Raw genomic sequence first — 14,959 nt, 5'->3', positions numbered from 1 at the left:
AACTGTAACATACCAGTCACTGTGGCCTGCGGGCTGCTGAAACAGCAGAGCCAGTGGCCACACTGTGGAGGGGACGTTCTCTGTAGGGTGTCTTCTGACCTCTGGATGTGTGTCCTGACCCCTATATCACACATACAAAATGGAAAGATGAAAAGTCGGTGGTCAGAGGGGACAGCCCTGAAGTCAGGACCTGTGACCAGGGCGCAGTTGTTGAATTAGCTGTCTTGGGATTCTACTGCCCTCACAAGTGTCAGGATTGCCGTGAGAACTAGTGAGGTAGCCTGCCAAGTTGCCGTGAGTACCCCATCTCACCTGCTGGAGCTTAAATCCTGGAGGGAGAGCATGACCAAGGGTCAGTCTGGTGTCCCCAGTCTGTAGGGTTGGGCCTGCGTGAAGAACCCAGAGCTCATCAGTGGGGTGCCAGTCCCATGACCTAGGGACAACTCTGGTATTGTGTTGTCTGGACATTAAAGGTATAACTACATGTGAGAGTCTATGAGCTCCAGCGGATGGACCTATTTACTACCTTCTGTCTGCGTTTGGGGATGATCCACCCTAGGAGACATTGATTGCTTTGTCAGATTTTTTTTTTTTTTTTTTTTGAGATGGGGTTTCTCTGTGTAGCCTTGGCTGTCCTGGACTCGTTCTTAGACCAGGCTGTTCTGGAACTCATGGAGATTTGCCTGCCTCTGCCTCCTGAGCGCTGGGATTACAGTTTCGCACCACCTTCCCCGGTTTTTTATCATATTCTTAAATGTTCTTGCTTCAGACGAGTCTAGGAACTATTCTTACTGCACTTCAAGAACAGACACAACAAAACAGCCAGGTGTGAGGGTGCACTCTAACCCGGAATTTCGGCCGGGGGCAGAGAACACTCGGTTTCTGTGAATTCAAGGCCAGCCCCCTCTATAAACCAATACATCATCTGCTAATGAAACATGCAGAAAAAAGTGCAGACGTTGATGTTAGTATCTCTACGAAGGAAACAACTGTTCAGTTAAAAACAGACCCCAGGCCTGGTGGCGCTCCCACCTGTGTCGCAGCAGGGTTCCTGCGGCCTGCTCCACTAACCTTGCCTCCACCCCACACCCCTCCCTCACTCAGGGTGGTGAGGGCTCCCGTGGAAGCACAAGCCGTGCGCTGTGCCAGGGCTGAGAGCTACTCGGGGTGCTCAGCCTCTGCGCGGCATCCGAAGGCTATCTCTCACAGGAACAGCAGGAGAGGATGGAGTGCAGCTGCGCATCTTCCCTGGCGGACTGTCTCATTCAGGAGTTAAATAGATACATGTAGACATACAAACACATATACACACGTTTTAGGCTGCAAGCGACATGGTGGTACATGCCTACAATTCTAGCACTGGAGGCTAAGGTGAATGGACAGCAAGTCTGAAGTTAGCAAGGCCATGGATATCACAGAAGTAAATCTAGAACAAACAACAGGAAACCAATTTCAGATGGGACTCGGAACACCAAAACCCTTGCTTAAAAGTACCTTCCTTACACGTTAGTACTCTAGAACTTTCTGGCCGCAGTGCTCTATAATTCGACTCCTAAAAGGTAAACAGAGGTCACAACAGGAAGTTTTCCAATGCCGAATCCAAGGGCTTATCACCAGTTCTGGGTGTATGGAAACGTCTTTTTCCTTTTAAAATGAGGGGGTCGATTCTTACATTCAACTGAAAGGATAACCATCGGGATGAAAACGTTTCGACCACGAAGGGACTCGAACCCTCAATCTTCTGATCCGAAGTCAGACGCCTTATCCATTAGGCCACGCGGTCTCACTGGGGCCGGGGCTGCGCTAGAACGTCTTGTTTGATGAAGGACAGGAGCTGCGCCCGCAGCCGAGCGGTGGGTGGGTCTGTGGCGTCTGCGCTCGGGCGCCGCCGCGGCCCGCCTCGCCGCGCTCCCCGACGCCTGGCGGTGCGCCCGGCTTCTCTCCGGGCCGGGGAGCCCTCCGTGTCCGGGGTCCGGGCCGGAGCCGCGGCGCTAGGTCACCGTTCCGGGGCAGGGCCGGCCACGTCAGCGCGCCGCGCTATCACGGACCACGTGCCCCACGCAGCTTATCGCGCCCCAGTGGCCTAATGGATAAGGCACTGGCCTCCTAAGCCAGGGATTGTGGGTTCGAGTCCCACCTGGGGTAGAGTTGGTGCGGTCTGTTTTTGTTTTTAGCGCTATGAACGGGGCTTCAAAATCCTTGAGGATTAGGGGACGCACATGCTGCGGACGGGAAGGGCATTGAAGGGCTGTTGAGGGCCCAGCGGTAAGTAAACGCACGACTCTCGCCTCCAAAAGTAAGAGCAGGCCACCCCAGGTGGGACTCGAACCCACAATCCCTGGCTTAGGAGGCCAGTGCCTTATCCATTAGGCCACTGGGGCCCACGGCGCGGGGCTGCCGCCTTTTCCGTTCTGATGGACTATGCCTCTGAATGCGCGCATTAACGGGCACCTCTCGGTTGTTGCCCTAGGGAGAAATGGGGACGACAACCAAGATGTCCGAGCTGAGCCAACGCCGAGCTCCAGCTGCACACCGGGTCGGGGAACGAGCGGAAGTTTCCGGGGCGCCAATTTTCCACCCTCCCCCAGGGCACACCTCTAAAGAACCGACAGTGACTCCAGAAAGGACGAGAAATAATTTTCACTCACAATGTCGAAACATAAGCACTGAAACTCTTCCCGATCGTTCTAGTCACGACAGAAACATTTATACACTCTGTTCGTCCTTTGCAAATACGTAATGCCCAGAAAGGGAGGGTGTCAAAGAAGGGGCGGGAAGAGAGAAAAAGGAGGGAGATAGACACGGAGGGAGATCTTAATACTGCAATAAATGTTAAAAGGCACTTAAAGAACCTAGGGAATGAAGGCGCATAGCAGTATGGGAAAGATGATTGAGCAATGGCTTCACAGTAGGCGTTGAGGTTCTGAGAAAAGGCGGGGGCTTGAAAGGATAGGTATGCACGGTTTTTAATAATGTAATTGAGTACAGGGAGCATTTTTTTTTTTTAAATGAATGACTTATCCGTGTGGAATAATTACTCCCAAGGTTAGTCTGCACAGTTCCCTGGTCTGTTTCTCAGTGCTGACTACACTAAGTGCTGCAGAGGGGAACAAACCCCAACAGGCTTGGAGCTAAATGATACTGGAATTTGAAAGCATTTGGATCTATGTGGAGACTGGGAAGAAACAGAAGTCATGGCCATTGTAGGAAACAGTGATAGAGGAGCCACTGGGTCCAGACCCGGGGAACTGGTAACAAGATTAATCATGGAATTGTTATGACCCCCACCCAAGCAAGTGAGAGCTATTATCAACTTGGAGGTATTAAATTTTAGGCATGGATTCTCTTGCATGCCAGAACCCAGGAGCAGAATAAAATGATGGCAGAAGTACAAACCATAAAGAATTACCTTGCAGCCTAGCAGGTTTTATTTCCTGTAGATGATTGCCTTCTGCCTGACACTAATGGTGCTCAAATTTCAAACTAATATGGAATCCAAATTCTGGCTTGTCACGGGGATTTGACCAGGGCAAAGCTTATTTTATTAAAAAATATGAAGTTATATTTGTGTGTACATGTGAAGGCTCCGCAGATCTTGTGAAGGTCAGAAGCCAGCTCTTACCGGTCAGTCCTCTCCTTTCACCGTGTGGGAACCAGGGATCAAACTCGTGAAGTCCTGGCAGCCAGGTCTTCTACCCACCGAGTCACCTCTCTGGCTTTCATTTTTGTTTTTAAAAGTGAAGGGGGAGGAACCCAGCAGTGGTGGTGCACACCTTTAGCTCCAGCACTAGGGAAGCAGAGGCAGGAGGATCTCTTTGAGTTCAAGGCCAGCCTGGTCTACAGAGCTAGTTCCAGGACAGCCAGGGCTACACAGAAAGACCCTGTCTCAAGCAAAACAAAACAAAACACAAACCAACCAACCAGAAATGAGAGGACAAGATAAAAACCACCTGCAGGGGAGAGATGGTTCAGCAGCTATGTGCTTGTGGCTGGCCTGACCGGACCGGACCCTAGGACCTACATGGTGGAAGAGAACTGACTCCCACAAGTTGCCTCTGGATACCAGACATGTACTATGCTTCACGCACGACCCCCCCCCCCCATAACAATAAATAAAACGAGGGCTAGGGAAACGTTTGGCAAGGAAAGATATTTGCCCGTAAGCCTGAGACTTGCATCCCATCCTCATGGTGGAAGAGAGGTGACTGCAACTTGCTGTCTAACCTCTGCACGTGCATATGGCACACAAATGCTCACCCACTACACAAGTAACCCCTAAGCCTCTGGCCTGCAGGTGTAGGCTCAGGAGATTTTGAGGCTCTAACATGTCTTCCTCCCAGGAGCTCCTCAAAAGCTTCCTGCACAATCTGTCATTTCACATCCCTGGCCTCCCACTCAGCTTCCTTCCTGCCCAGTTGTGCTCAGTTTGTCTTTCTGAAGGTCCAGCTCAAATGCCTGCTCACCTGTCTCAGCCCTCCTAGCTGTGTGCTCCTTGTGGCCTGACCCACAATCCTCTGCTGCTCTATGTGTGCAACTGTGGGGTGGGTTTAGGCTGAAAGGTGGGAGCTCTATTGCAAAGCTCCAACTGAAGAGCCAGGCTCCTGTTCTTAGAGGTTTATTAGTAGTACATGAGGCACACAACGGAGGGGTAGCCCTGGATGACCCAAAGCCTTCTCTGCAAAGGACGTTCTGGCAAGGCTCCACTTAATCAAGAAAGGTCTTCTCTGCAGAGCTTCGTGGACCCCGGTCTTTGCCAGCAGTGTGGGTGACTTCAGTCCATGGCCACCCTCCTGCTCGTCTTTATGGAGGAGTTTATTCTTTTCTGTCGTAGTCTTTCCCGATTCATTTTTTCTATTCTGAAAACAAAGGACAGCAATGAGGCCCAGATGTGCAATCAGTGCTTTTCAAAGCTGGAAGCTGAGGCGTGAGCGAAGCAGCCCAGTCAGCAGGAGCCAGATGTGCACCTGGCCTGGGTCAGCACCTTGCTCCTCTCAGCAGCTTCCCTATCGCCCCTGAGGGAAGCTCCTGGCCTCCCTGCCCTGGTCCCCATAAACCCGCTTGCTGCCAGAGTGTTTTTGTACCTGAGTCTCTGAAGCTGAGCGTCCTCTTTGGACGGCTCCTTGGGCTCCTGGCTGGCTTCGGCAATCATGTCTCGAATTTTCTGCAGGCATTCTGCCAGATTCCGGAACTGATAGCGGCTGATCTCAGAGGTAAGAATCAGCTCCCCTGCCTTGTTGATCTTATTTTTATGCTGCCAAGGAGGAAAATGAGGAACACCACAAGGCCCACAAGCCTATCCCCACCCCAGGGATCCACAGGGACTGAAAGGGGTGGTACCATGAGCGCAATCTTCTGGCGGACAGGCTCGGCGATCCAGTCTGCGCTGGCCAAGTGAAACCTCACCTCAGCCTTAGAGTTCACTGTGCATGGGAAGGAAGAAGTGATCCTGAGACTCTTAGGAAGCCACCGTGCCCAGGCGGTCAGGAACTGTCCTGAAGCCAAGAGCAACCAACCACCCAACCAGGAACATTTTAGCCTATGTTGAATCTGGCCATGGAACAAGCCTGCAAGGCTCTTTGGTATAAAACTGGACTCCTGATATCCAAATTTCCAGGGCCTCTCATAACTCTCATGACTGTTTTACTGGACTCTGAAAACAGCAAGGGGTTGGGGGGAGGTTGGGTCTCATGAGAGCAAAGGAAACCTGTTCTCTGTGGAAACAAGCAGGCTGCCGGCTCATGCTGTGAGTTCTCTTTGTTTATCCTCAAAAGCCAATCCTAGTCTTAGCAACCCACAGCTGAGAAGCAGACAATCGGCCACATTCAGAAGAATAGAAAGGATTATTATAAGCTGAAGGTGTGTGAGCTGAGCAGAAAAACCCCTTTATTCCACAGGAATGTGAACGCAGAGCTGCAGAGTCGCCTCTTCCATCTCCCAGCCGAGGCTTCAAGCAAAGGGAACAACCCGGGGCCTGTACCTTTGTTAACGTTCTGCCCCCCCAGGGCCGCTGCTCCGACAGTAAGATATGTTCAACCGATCTGTGAAGTGAAGAACACACACGAGGATTCCCCCAAGCCAAGTCTGTAGAGTGCTAATTTAGTCAACATGACTATTCCACACCTCTCCCCTCCCCACACCATACAGATCAGATCAGATCACCTGGACAGCATTCACAGATGTCCCAAGGACTCCCAAGTTTAGCACCTTCTACCACACCCTTCTGCTCTGGGTTTGTGTTAAAGTGAAGACTCTTTCAGAGGCTTAGGCTAAGGGACAGACTCAGCCTCACACAATTCAAAGCATGGTGGACCTGAAATCCTGCTGGGCCAGAGGCTGAAGGGGAGAAGACCAGATGAGTGGGATGGCAAGCTCCTTGAGGTGCTAGCACCAGTGGCTGAGGGAGGAGGATGTGGAGCTTGACACCTCCAGCACAAAGTACACAGTGAGTCAGACAGGCACAAGACAGTGTTGTTTCTGGCTGTGTGTTCTCAGGGCCAAGCTCATGGTCTGGGTTGAAATTATCTGCCAGATGGATGAGAACTTAACCTTTAGTGGGGGGCTCTCACCCAGAAAGGCAGTGTGGCCACTAACTATATATGATCCTGGCAAAGCCCCATGGCTTCTTGTCAAAGCCTTATTGCTTGTTTGTGTTTTAGAGTCAGGGTTTCTCTGTGTAGCCCTGGCTATCCTGGAACTCACTCTGTAGACCGGGCTGGACTCCAACTCAGAGATCTGCCTGCAGAGTGCGTCACCAATGCCTGGCTCCTTCCTCACATTTCTGTATTGTGCAAAGGCTTAAATAGCATTTGGGTAGGGGAGACACAGGAGCTGGAAACGCAATAAGACCAGCTGCATGGGTGTTGAAGTTCTGTGGCAGCATGGTGGCAGGAAGTGGTGCTCGGTCTTGAGACCACCTCCCAGGTCTCCCTCCTTTACAAAAGCCAGTTAAACCTTGTTCTAACTAGATAACCAAGGTACCTGGTACTGCACGGGAATGGCTGCACTACAGAGCCTCACAACCTTGCATGTAGCACATGTGGGTCATGCTGGCTGAGCTGAGTCTGTTGAAACACAATGCTGTATGATCCCTCAGAGAATGCAGGAAGCCAGGAAAGGCAACTGCTGCTCACTGAGCGGAATGCCTGTTTCCCCAGTCACTGAGATGAGGTCTCCCTTGGTCTCCACAGGCACCCCTTAGCCAGCTGCAGGCTGCAGGTCTGCCTCCATGCAGTACCACCTTGGCTCTGTGGTTACTGGGCGTCCTATGACTGTATTGTAGTCTTTGTTTTGGTGTCACCCTAACAAAGGAGTGCCAACATGTTTGGTTATCCTCCCTTTAACAGTCTGTAAGAGCCATATACCCTTTGATTTTAAAGAGAGCAATACTGGGCAAGATGGTAGGAGAACTATTATAATTCTGAGATAGCCTGGGCTATATAATGAATTCCAAACTAGCCTGGGTTACATAGTGAGAACATGTCTTAAAAAAAAAAACAAACAAAAAACCAATCAATCAACCAAAAAAAGCCAAGCTAAAACCAAAACAGCGTGTTGGGGGAGCTCAATACTTCTTTCTAGGCCACAGCTATGAGGCCCTGTCTATGTCTGGCAGGTACAGGATTGGTTGGTTGTTTGTCCTGAGATAGGGTCTCACATAGCTCAAGCTGTCTTGAACTTGCTATGGAGCCAAGGCTGGCCTTGAACTCCTGACAAGAGAAGCTGAAAGTCATCAGGTTATAAAAGAAATTACTGATCCAAAAGGGTTTGGTTCCTTGATTATCTCCTTTCAAGAAAGCAATAGCAAGTTTTGTTTATATTAAAAGAAAAGCCATTTTTCTAAACAGGGGGGAAATGTGGATATAAACATGGTCTTGTTTTGGACTCAGGTGTAGGATGTGAGACTGATTCAGACCATCCACAGCAGCAGACTATTTGCCTCATGCCCCTTTGCCAGCTGCAGATGGTTTAAATCTGAGGACTCTGGAGAGAGAATAAATGCCAGAGCCCAGAGAGTGAGGGCTTCGAAAAAGAAAGGCTGCTGCTTCTTGCCCCCCTTCAGCTCCTGTTGCAATGATACAAGAAGTTGAACATCTCCTGAAACAAGGCCTGGACTGGCTTCCAGGAACCCAATGACCCTAACCAGCAGGAAGCAGCTAAGAGAACTGTGCCCCCTCTCCCACTAACCCTTTCTCTCTCCTACCTGGTGTTGGGGTGTTGGAAGGAATTGGGGTGGAGTAGGGAGAAAAAATAAAAGAAATGTAAATAAGGGTTTTAAAAAAGTATGCCAACAACTAAGTCAGACCCATAACCTAAAATGTCTGATTTTTCAATAAAATTACTTACCTAGAGGGATGTCACTGCCTGTTTGTTTTGCATGCTCCTGTAACACGATAATATACATACTGTCAGAGAGAGAAGTCATCTGCCGGGTTACACCTAACTGTCCCAAGACAGCAATGATGATGATGATGATGATAATTATAGTAACATAAAGTTACAAGTCAAATGTTATATTTTGGGCTGAAGAGATGGCTCAGTGGGCAAAAGCACTTCCAAAAAGTCGAGCCCAACAACCTGAGTTCACCTGTAGGTTCCCTGGGACTCACATGGTAGAAGGGGAGAACCAACTCCTGTGAGTTGTCCACTGATGTGCACCCAGACCCCCCCCCCCCACACACAAATAAATGCAATACACGTTTTAAAGAAGTTATGGATTATTCTTTTCAGGCCTCCAGCAAAATAATGCTGTCAACCTCGCCACCCCCCCGCCCCCCCCACACACACACACACTCAGGCACTACCTCAGAAGCACTCCTCTAAGAAGATCTAGCTCATGCTTTCCGCTGTCCCCGGGGACGGGGTGGATGAGACAAGACAAAGAACACACAGGAAGGACACTAAACACTACCTTCCAGCAACCTGGTGCAACAATCCTAGTGGGCCACCCTGCTCCTTCCGGTGCCACAGGAAGCTGCCACCAGAGGCAGTCTGCCTTGAACAGACCCTTGCTCACCTGCCCGGAGGGCTCGTGACAGACTGAGCTACTCATACCAGGCCTCCTCCTCGGGCAAGCTGTTCATTCAGCAGCAATACCCTCCAACTCTAAATCCCCAGGAACCTCATCATCCAGCAAACACTGTCCCCAGAGGTTGCTCTGGCCTCCAAACCAAAGTGTCCTCACCTGCACCCCCTTCGATGCCTCCTTCATCCCTCTTATCTTCAGAATTGGGGTGGTGGAATCCTCATCCTGCTGACTTCTCTCTTTCTGAAGACTACACACCTCTTTGCTAAGACACCCTCAGGTTTTTCTCTTGCCTCTGTATGCCTCTCTCTAACATCCCCTTACTAGCTCTCTGTGATGGCTAAAACTCTGATGTGCCACTGAAATCTTTCTTCTCTCTCCCTAAAACATTTCATCCATCTAAGCTGATGAAAATGCCATCTATATTGGTGACTCCAAACTTCCAGGCTCAAAGTAAACCTCTTTGTTCAACCACACTTTCATATACTCAGCTTGTTCTCATTCTATCAAATCTAGTAGCGAGTCCTATTGACTTTCTTCAAAATATGCCTAGAATCTTCCATCTGCAAAACTCCTATTGCTTCCACCCTGCTTATTCTTTCTTGTCTATATTATTGAAGCCTAACTCACCATTCTCCAGGCTACTGTCTGTAACTCTCAGGCTTGTAAAGCTACATTGTATCATTCCATTCCAGGCCTCCATTCACTCTCTCCTCTTCAGCTTCGCTTCATCAGACTGCCCTGCTCAGGCACACCTGTCCAGCACAGTAGTGCCCTGAGGTGGTTATGCCTGCTGTTCACTCTGCTTCAGACCCCTCAGTTCCCTGGGATTCTCATGTTTTCTTCTTCCAGGTCTTTGCTGTGACGAGGTCTCGTATAATCCAGGCTGGTCCTGAACTTCTGATTTTCCTGCCTCTGCTGCAAGATCTACTGTGCCCCACTTCTTCCAGGCTTTACCAGCTCACTCTACTTAAAACTGCAACTCTAATCAGGGTTTGGTAGTGTATGCCTGTGATCTCAGCATTTCAGGGGCAGAGAGACCCAGGAGGAACACTGCAAATTGGAGATCAGCCAGGGCTTTTAAAGAGCCTTTCTTACAACACACATATAGGCCAGTACAGTGACACATGCCAGTAATCTTTACACACAGGAGATGAAGGTGGAAGGATCAGGAGCTCACGGCCACCCTTAGCTATGTAGCAAGTTTGAGGCTAGCCTAGGTTACATGAATTCCTTTGTCAAAACAATAAACCTGCAACTGTGTCTCTAGCTTCACTTCTTCTGGGTCTATTTTCTCTAAAGCATCATAATCAGTGTTACTTGGGTTTATTAATTTATTTTTGTCTGTCACCCTCCAGTATATGATAAGCTCCACAGATGTAAGATTTGTTTTACTACTCTCTGCCCCAAATTAGCACTGTGACACAGCATGCTCTCAGGAGAAATCTGCTGAATGTGGTGTGAGTGAGTGAGTGAGTGAGTGAATGAATGAATGAATGAATGAATGAATGAATGAATATACTTGATGCTCTTTCAATTCTCTAGGTGCAGCTCAATAGGTTCCCTTTCTCCTGCTCTGGCCTGATGCAGTGTTGTCTACATGCAGGAGGGTAAATACGGATCCTGAAGGAACCAACAAGCCTTGTCTCAGGTTCCTGACGTTAATAAGGGCAAAAGACCCGGTAAGGTCCAAATTGCGGGCCCCTGCTTTTATTGTTCACTTTGAAGGTACACAGTGCACATTTTTCTATAGACTGTAGGCCTGAAAGACCGAGAAACAAATGTAGAAAAACTGGTGATCTTGAAAGACGCGTATGTGGCGGGCTCTCTCCCAGACCTGCACTATTCGAGCCACGAGGGCTACCACACCTTACATTCCCAGCCCCCCAGCTGCTAGGACAAGTTCCTCCCGGGGCAACCAAACATTCCACGCAGCCCGGCTTCCTCGCGTCACCTAGCAGCGAGAGGAACCGCCCCTTCCGTTCCCTCCTTCCTCGGCTCACCGGGACCTTCCAGGCGGTATCCACGCCTTTGGACTCAGGGTAGAGCTTGTCCAGGCTGTAGATGCTCTGGAACTCGGTGCCATCTACCTGTCTGTGCAGAGTCCGGCGAGCACAGCGTGCGGACGGCGGAAGCAACAAGGTTCCAGCTCGGCTCAGGCCCCAGCGGAGGCCACAGGCAGCCGCCATATTCACTTCTCAGGGCCGCTTCCGGTGTGCATTCTCTCCGCGGTCCGCAAGCGACGCTGCGCTCGCGACTTGAGTTCCGCCTGGTTTCTCATGCTCCAGGCTGACCACCTCGGTCATGATGGTGGTGGTGGGTACCCAGCTGGCATCCGGCAGAGGTTGACTGGCAGGCGAAGACCATCTACGGGAGATTCTTCTTTAAAAGACTCTTGTATCTTTCAGGCTGGGTGGTGCCCACCTGCAGACCCAGCACTGAACTCAAGGCTAAAGCTAAGCCTAACCTAGTTACATAGTGAGCCCCTGCCGTAAAAATAATAAATACGTAAACGAACAAGCAAACACTGGATCCCACGTCCTCGGAAACACTCTTTTCTCTTTCTGAGTCCGTTCTCCTCACGTGGACTCCTCAGCAACCTAACCAAACACAGCAAGGTCTTACCTGCTTGGCTTGTAAGATCCTTGCTCTCTCCTATCCCAGATTCCTAGCCTGCTTTAGATATATGTAGATAGACAGACAAACAAATAGACAATCAAACAATCCTTGTGTGTGTGGTTTGAGTGTAATGATTGGTTTTGTGGTGTTTATTTAGGCAGGGTCATTGATTTACCCAACCAGGTTTGGCTTTTGTTTGTGTTTTGAGAAGGTTTCCTATATTAATAAGCTGGCTTTGAACACCTGATCCTCCTGCCTCCGCTTCTCAAATGCTCTAATTACTAATCTAATTACTAATCAGATTATGACCATGCAGCGTCCTAGTCGTATGTTCTAACGTAATTGCCTGTCTCCTAGCTAGAATGTAATCTCTCTGCTGTATCCCAAACATGCAGAACATGGCACATCACAGATATATCACAATGTGGATCAAGTAAATTTCATGGCAATTCACTTTATTTTTAATTTATTGTTTTCTCAAGACAGGGTTTCTCTGTATAGCCTTGGTTGTTCAGCAGCAATTCATTTTTGAAAGTTAAGTTTTTGAGTTGGGTATGGTGGCACATGCCTGTAATCCCAGCACTCTGGGAGACAGAGCAGGAAGATCACCATGAGTTCAAGGCCAGCCTGGTCTACAAAATGAGTCCAGGAAAGCTAAGGCTACACAGAGAAACCCTGTCTAGAAAAACAAAACCCCACCCCCAAAAAAGGAAAAGAACAAAGAAGGAAGTTGAATTTCAGGTTTTGTTTTTGTTTTTGTTTTTGTTCCCCCCACCCCCCGCACACACACACACAAAACAGTTTATAAGCCACCTCCATCCATGTGTGAGTGGTGATGGATGGCTTTGCTTATGTACCCAGCCAGGGTTGGGAGGCAGATCATTGGAGGAAAATGGTTCTAAACACCAGCCTCTTCCCACCCTAAGGCTTTAAGGAACAGCATTGTGGGTTCTTCTAGCCACTAAAGACCAGCTGGAATAGTAGGTACAGAATTCAGAAGACAGCGGGCTAAGCAGGACCAGATCATATCGTTGTTATGGCGAGAAATCCAGAATTGATGGTTCTAATGCTAAGTCTCCAAGGGCGATGTCTGAAGGTGACTAATCCTTGGCTTAGTTACTTAGCTGAGGTATATGTGTATGAAAATAGAAGTCAGTAAACGTTAGTAATTGATAATAGTTCTTGTGGTTAACTTGTAATGAAGAATTTGATTTTTTTTTTTTTTTTTTTAGGAGAAAGGGTCATTATCTAGAAAAATATGCTCCTGGGATAATTTAAGTATTCCCCGGGGACACTGGCTGATTGAGACAGGGGGCTGTCACTGAAGCCAGCCTTTATGGTCTCGGCGTTACTAGGGAGATAAGCCAGCCCCTCGACAGTCTGTAAACTGAAGGACTGGCAACTGACATATTCTTTTGGGGCTCTGGGTTGAAAGGAGTCTCTTGGGTCCTTCCCTGGCTGATTTAGTCCCAGAATTTCAGAGGGAGCAGAGACGTTTCCATAGTGACTAGAAGAAGCTGCTCAGGGGAGCAACCTCAGCCACTCGGGTTGCGGATTATGAATAATAAAACCAGAGCAGTTCCAGGGCATCTTTGCTCTGAGGTGCGGCTCCAACCTGTGCCTGACCCACAGACGCAGGAACAGGAAGCTGCACATTTCCGTGGCTCCAAATAAACACAGCCTGTCAGGCCATCTGGTGGCCTGGATTCTGGAAGAGATGGGAGGAGAGATGAGAATGAGACAAGTTGCCCTGGGGTGGGGAGAAGAGCCGCTGGCAGGCTCTTCTCACTGGCTGCTGCCAGGAACCATTCGGTAAGGGGATAGAGGGTGCTGGGAGGAGAAACAGGCTGGAGAGGTGACACCTGTTCCCCTGGATGGGTGGGCACTAAGTGGGGTGTCGGTGTCGTAGGCCTGTAAGGGGAGCTGAGACAGGAGGACTACTGTGAGTTCAAGGCCAGCCTGCATTACATAGTGAGTTTCATGCTAGCCTAGGTCACATAAGAAGACCTTGTGTTAAACAATAACAATAAAAAGGCTGGCAATTTGGAGGCTGATGGCACTGTCCTCCTTTCCCTCGTTGGTCCTCCAAAGGTTGCCTGGGTTGAGATGGTGTTTCAGGAAGGGACCATTCACTCAAAATCAAGAAAAGGGAAGAAAGGATTAAGAATCAATGATCCTGAGCTGGGTTTGGTGGTGGACATCTGTAAGCTCAGCACTCAGGGAGGCAGAGGCAGGCGGGTCTCTGTGAGTTTGAGGCTAGCCTGGTCTACAAAATGAGTCCAGGACAGCCAAGGCTACACAGAGAAACCCTGTCTCAAAAAACAAAAGCAAGCAAACAAAAAGAATCCACAAGCCAGTCCTGGAAATTGAGGAATTTGTAGACATAGCCCTGCTCTACAGCTTGTGAGCTGGCAATATGATTGGATAAAAAGGGATCCATGGGATTTGCCTTCTCCTGAGTGCCCTAAGTCAGACAATTCCTTAAAAGCTCTCCATGTTGTGGGCATAAGGGGTGTTCAGTGAGGTATGGTGGCATTGGGCCTCAGTTGAAATACTAATACACTGTGTGTGTGTGTGTGTGTGTGTGTGTGTGTGTGTGTGTGTGTGTATTGCTGTGGATGGCCCATGGGGCTTGCACATGCTAGAGAAACACTCTGGCATCAGCTACAACCTCCAGCCTCAGATGGAATATTTCTGGGTGACCTTGAATGACTCACTTTAACCTCTAAGCTTCACAATGCTCTTCAGTAAACGAGAGCTTTTGTATTTGTCTCCTGGAGTTCCTGGGGGTATTGAACAGACTGTAACTACTCGCCACAGAGCCAGCAAGGGAACACTCACAAAAGCCAGCAACTCCTCAGAGGTGCTGTGCGCACAGGCCTCTTAAGAAAATCAGATAGCTTTTCTCTGCAGCGCTAGGGTAGGAAATCCATTCTGACAAGCTTGCTAGACTCCTTTTCCCTCTCTGGAAAGATGAACAGCACAGTATACGCTCTGTGGCTTGTTTCCTGCTGGGTCCCCTGGGAACAGCCCCATTCCACGTGAGTGACTGTGTGTGTACGTTTGCATGTTTGCGTGTCTGTGTTGCCCTCTCACCTCCTCAGGCACGCCTGACCTGAAACCACCCAGGCTGTTAGTTGATGTAATCGGCAATTTGGGGCTCAGCTCTGTGCTCTCCATACTGCACCTTCTTCCCTCCCAGAGTTCCATGGAGGCTAAATTGAGTGAGTCTTGGTGATGACAAGCGACAAGTCCACAGTGGTGTGTACTGCATCCCCACACTGTTGGAGGGAGGTTCCTGGGAATGGATGGGAGTTG

The 14,959-nt window shown here is 49.4% G+C and overlaps 1 protein-coding gene and 3 non-coding genes across 4 annotated transcripts; 1 reads left to right on the top strand and 3 right to left on the bottom strand.

Moving 5' to 3' along the window:
* Nucleotides 1-1,710: 1,710 nt before the first annotated feature.
* Nucleotides 1,711-1,783, bottom strand: Trnar-ucg (transfer RNA arginine (anticodon UCG)). The gene has a single exon. It is a non-coding gene; the product is annotated as a tRNA-Arg (tRNA).
* A 289-nt stretch (nt 1,784-2,072) lies between these two features.
* Trnar-ccu (transfer RNA arginine (anticodon CCU)) lies at nt 2,073-2,145 on the top strand. The gene has a single exon. It is a non-coding gene; the product is annotated as a tRNA-Arg (tRNA).
* A 163-nt stretch (nt 2,146-2,308) lies between these two features.
* Trnar-ccu (transfer RNA arginine (anticodon CCU)) lies at nt 2,309-2,381 on the bottom strand. The gene has a single exon. It is a non-coding gene; the product is annotated as a tRNA-Arg (tRNA).
* Nucleotides 2,382-4,599: 2,218 nt separating this feature from the next.
* Mrpl58 (mitochondrial ribosomal protein L58) lies at nt 4,600-11,230 on the bottom strand. Its single transcript, XM_055592644.1, is given in 7 exon segments — nt 4,600-4,856; nt 5,082-5,251; nt 5,338-5,420; nt 5,978-5,999; nt 6,001-6,038; nt 8,344-8,380; nt 11,026-11,230. Coding segments are annotated over 7 exon segments (621 nt in total). The 5' UTR covers nt 11,212-11,230; the 3' UTR covers nt 4,600-4,771.
* Between the last annotated feature and the right edge of the window lie 3,729 nt (nt 11,231-14,959).

Source organism: Psammomys obesus, unplaced genomic scaffold (genome assembly GCF_907164565.1).
Source record: "Psammomys obesus unplaced genomic scaffold, mPsaObe1.curated_primary_1811, whole genome shotgun sequence".
Taxonomy (NCBI): Eukaryota; Metazoa; Chordata; class Mammalia; order Rodentia; family Muridae; genus Psammomys; species Psammomys obesus.
This window is presented reverse-complemented; position numbering and strand designations above follow the sequence as displayed.